Source organism: Eurypyga helias, unplaced genomic scaffold (genome assembly GCF_000690775.1).
Source record: "Eurypyga helias isolate BGI_N326 unplaced genomic scaffold, ASM69077v1 scaffold13706, whole genome shotgun sequence".
NCBI classification, from domain to species: Eukaryota; Metazoa; Chordata; class Aves; order Eurypygiformes; family Eurypygidae; genus Eurypyga; species Eurypyga helias.
Window position 1 is genome coordinate 12,121 of NW_010254752.1, and position 3,338 is coordinate 15,458.

A 3,338-nucleotide genomic window follows, 5' to 3' on the forward strand; every position below is an offset into this window, starting at 1 on the left:
ACAAGCTCTACTACTAAAAAAATTTCCACCTACATAGGAACCTACATAGTTATCCCGTGCGGACCAGCCCGGGTACAGCTGCATATGAAGCTGTCGTTCCTTTCTTGCTAGTTCATAGTATTTCGCTTGTTCTTCTCTGGATAATGCGTGCCACTGAGGTGAAGAAAAGAGAAAAAAGACAAAATAAAAAGTGCAAGTGGTTGGTTTTTTTTTTTAAGAGCGTTAACAACAGAGTATATTATTTATATATAAATACAGCTAGAGTTGATTTTCATAAAAAAGAGATAAAAACAGATGATCTGGCATGCCGACATTCATATTTTATTTATAATTCCAGATTTTAACTCCAGTTAACTCAACTGAATCACAACCAATCATTTACATTCACTCAGCCCCTCGGTCTCCTGATGAGTGGAGAATTAAGAAAATTAAAAAAGAGCAGGGAAGAGTGTCCAGAAGCTGAACCACTCGTCCGGAGCTGCATCTCAGTTACAGGTTTAGAGAAGGTCTCCCCCTCCCTTCCCCACTCTACTCCCTCTCCTCCTCTTCTAGCTCTCATGGGTGTTGATACTGGTACTGTACCCAAAGGCTTTTTTATTCCCCATTTATTTTTCTGCCTGTTTTAAGACAAAATAAAAATCTGAGATTTTTCCATCTACAGGTCATGGAAATACCACTGAAGTAACACTAAGATTAATTAACTCACCCTCTTCCCCATGAATGACCCCACTGGCAAAAGACTCTGCGAAACCAAAAACCCAAACCTAGGCCTTTGGTTTGGTAACTTCTCTATCCATTATAAAGACACCAGGGAAAGACAGTGATTCAGAAGGTGTGAATCCTACCGAGTCTCAGCCCCTGCTCGTGCCGTTACCTACCCTTCGGCCGAGGATCTGGTTGATGGCTGCGCTCTCTTTCAATGTGCATTCTGCTACAACTTTTGCTCTCATTTCCTTCATATACAACATAAATGCATTAAGAGGTTTCTTTATGTGTGGCTTCTTTTTCTCTTCTTCTTTTTTGGAGTCCTGATGTTTTCTGAAGGGTAAAGATACAAAAGACAGACACCTCACAGTGAGAAGCCTTGTGAATTTATTAGATTAATCCCCTCAATCTCCCTAGCATTAATCCTCAGAAATCTCTACGAGGACGACCAGAAGGTTCTCCAGAGCCTTCACCCTGGCTGCTGTATGAGAAGAGTTTTAAGAGCATTATAAGAAAACCCATCTCATGTTTACACAGTATCACCAAGTACCCTCCCAGCCCCTAGAAGAACCTTGGAAGGACATGGGCACCAAGGGAAATCGGTTCATGGGGAGAGCTTACGAGAACGATGGTAGAGGAAACAATTATACCCCATCATCAAGGGGAACCAAAATGCTTTCTGCATCCCCTGCAAAAGGAAAGGCAAGAAGCACCAGAAGCACTAGGGGCAGAGGTAGACCAGGGCTCCCCTTGGTTTAAACCCAAACTTGATACCAACTCTCTCTGCAGCTCTGAACAAGCCATTTATGCCCTAATTTATTGCCTCCTGTTCTGTATCCAGTATCTCACGGCTTCAATCCAGGCACTGAGTAACAGGGAAACTGGGTAAGAAGCTTGAATCTTGATCAAGAAAACCCCACTTCGTTTTAAAAATGGGTGAAATTAATAACTACTTGCCTACATCACAGAATGAAAGCTGTTACCATTATTTTGACACGCTTTGGTAATTAAACCATGTTCCAATCAATTAGAACAAAAGAGAAAAAGCAATTTAAAAAATATTTTACAGCAAAAACATTCCCACAAATCCAAGCCTTTTTAAAAGCCGCACATGCACAGGTGATGCTTTAGTTGCTCTGCAAAGAAGGCATAAGAAACAACAACTTACGAGCTGTGGAGTGAGCCGACGTCACTCTGGGAAGATTCCTGTTTGACTGTTGGTGTGACTATGGCCGGATGAGGGATTCCAGTTGTATGTAAACTATGGTGTGGCGGGACCATGTGTGGAGGAAACCTAGAGGAGAGAAAGCTGTGTAAATCGTCAGAATAAAAATGAATGAATGGGGAGGGATGTGTACACACATTAAAAAAAAAAAAAAGGCATATAACAAGCACATGACAGCTAGACAAAGCATATGAAAGCTGGCAGCATTAATTAGCAATAAATTAAACATAATGACTCTTCTAATGTCATTAAAGCCAATCTTCCCCTTCATTATCATTACTGACATGAGACATCATGATTTTTAACATCTTTAACAAAAGGCAAATTCAACTGGATGAACTCGGATGAAAGTGGAATTTCAGCTACCTGCAATAAAATCCACCAGTCCATTTCTTTGCTAAGAAATTATCTGTGGCAACCAAGGAATCAATTTTTGTAATTCTGAATCATGTTGTGAATTTGGGATGACATCCTTTATTGCATATTGACAGCAAAATAAAATATTAATGCCAACACAATCTAGATGCATTTTTGATAATCCTTATAGATGCCTCATTAGCTACATTTTGTTGATGGAGCAAAAGAAAATATCTATTTGTGTCTAATAATTCTCTGAGCCACATTGTTTTAACAGAAGGTGGGAAGATTGTGGAATTAAGTCAATTCTGAAACATTAAGTTAACCCAGGAAAGCTTAAATTCATGCAAAATAACAGTCTAGTCTTTCTAAAGAGAAAAAAAAAAAATGTCAGCTTTATGGTTTATGGTCATATACATGGACAGGCCCCAGACCTGCAATTGGATTCAGAGAGATGTGCAATTCTTCTGCACGAATCTAATTGCTCGGCTGGGGCCACAGCACAAACATGGCACAGTCATTCAGACTTTTTTCTTTTTAAGCAAAATAAATAACATTTTCAAAAGCAGGATTGACTTCTTATCATTATTTCTCAACAGTCTCAGAAAGGTTTTGCAGTGAATAAGGAAAGCACACTACGACTGACTGCCTTTCCCTTAGAAAACCCCCACTGAAGTCAACAGCTTTCCAGGGAATGGGATCTAGCCTACAATCTTAGCTCAGAAGTAACTTCCCCCAAAATTCCAAAGCTAAAGTCCTCTGGCAATCAACAAAGGTTTTTTTATTACTGAAAATCCCTACTCTCATCACAGATTTTGAACCATCTTCATCAAAATAAAATACCTCAAAAATATGGAACATGCAAGGTGATAATGACTTATTTCTTCTCTCATCAATATGCAATGATTTTTTTCTATCAAACAGGATTTAAAATGGGGTGACATACCATGGATAAGTAGACTGTGTACAAGTATCAGAAATATAATGGGATTTCTTTTTTTTCACCCTCTTATAAATTCCTTTCCTGAGCTTAACATGCCCCCCCAAACTG

At 39.2% G+C, this 3,338-nt stretch overlaps 1 protein-coding gene across 1 annotated transcript in view; it reads right to left on the bottom strand.

Annotated features, from left to right (window-relative positions):
• Positions 1–3,338, bottom strand: part of LOC104510766 (transcription factor 7-like 2) — a 20,727-nt gene that overhangs the window by 7,293 nt on the left and 10,096 nt on the right. Inside the window, exons 5-7 of the mRNA XM_010153120.1 lie at positions 1,874–1,999; positions 879–1,038; positions 46–153 (exon numbers count right to left, since the gene is read on the bottom strand). Coding sequence (XP_010151422.1) covers positions 46–153; positions 879–1,038; positions 1,874–1,999 — 394 coding nt within the window. The remainder of the gene's footprint in view (positions 1–45; positions 154–878; positions 1,039–1,873; positions 2,000–3,338) is intronic.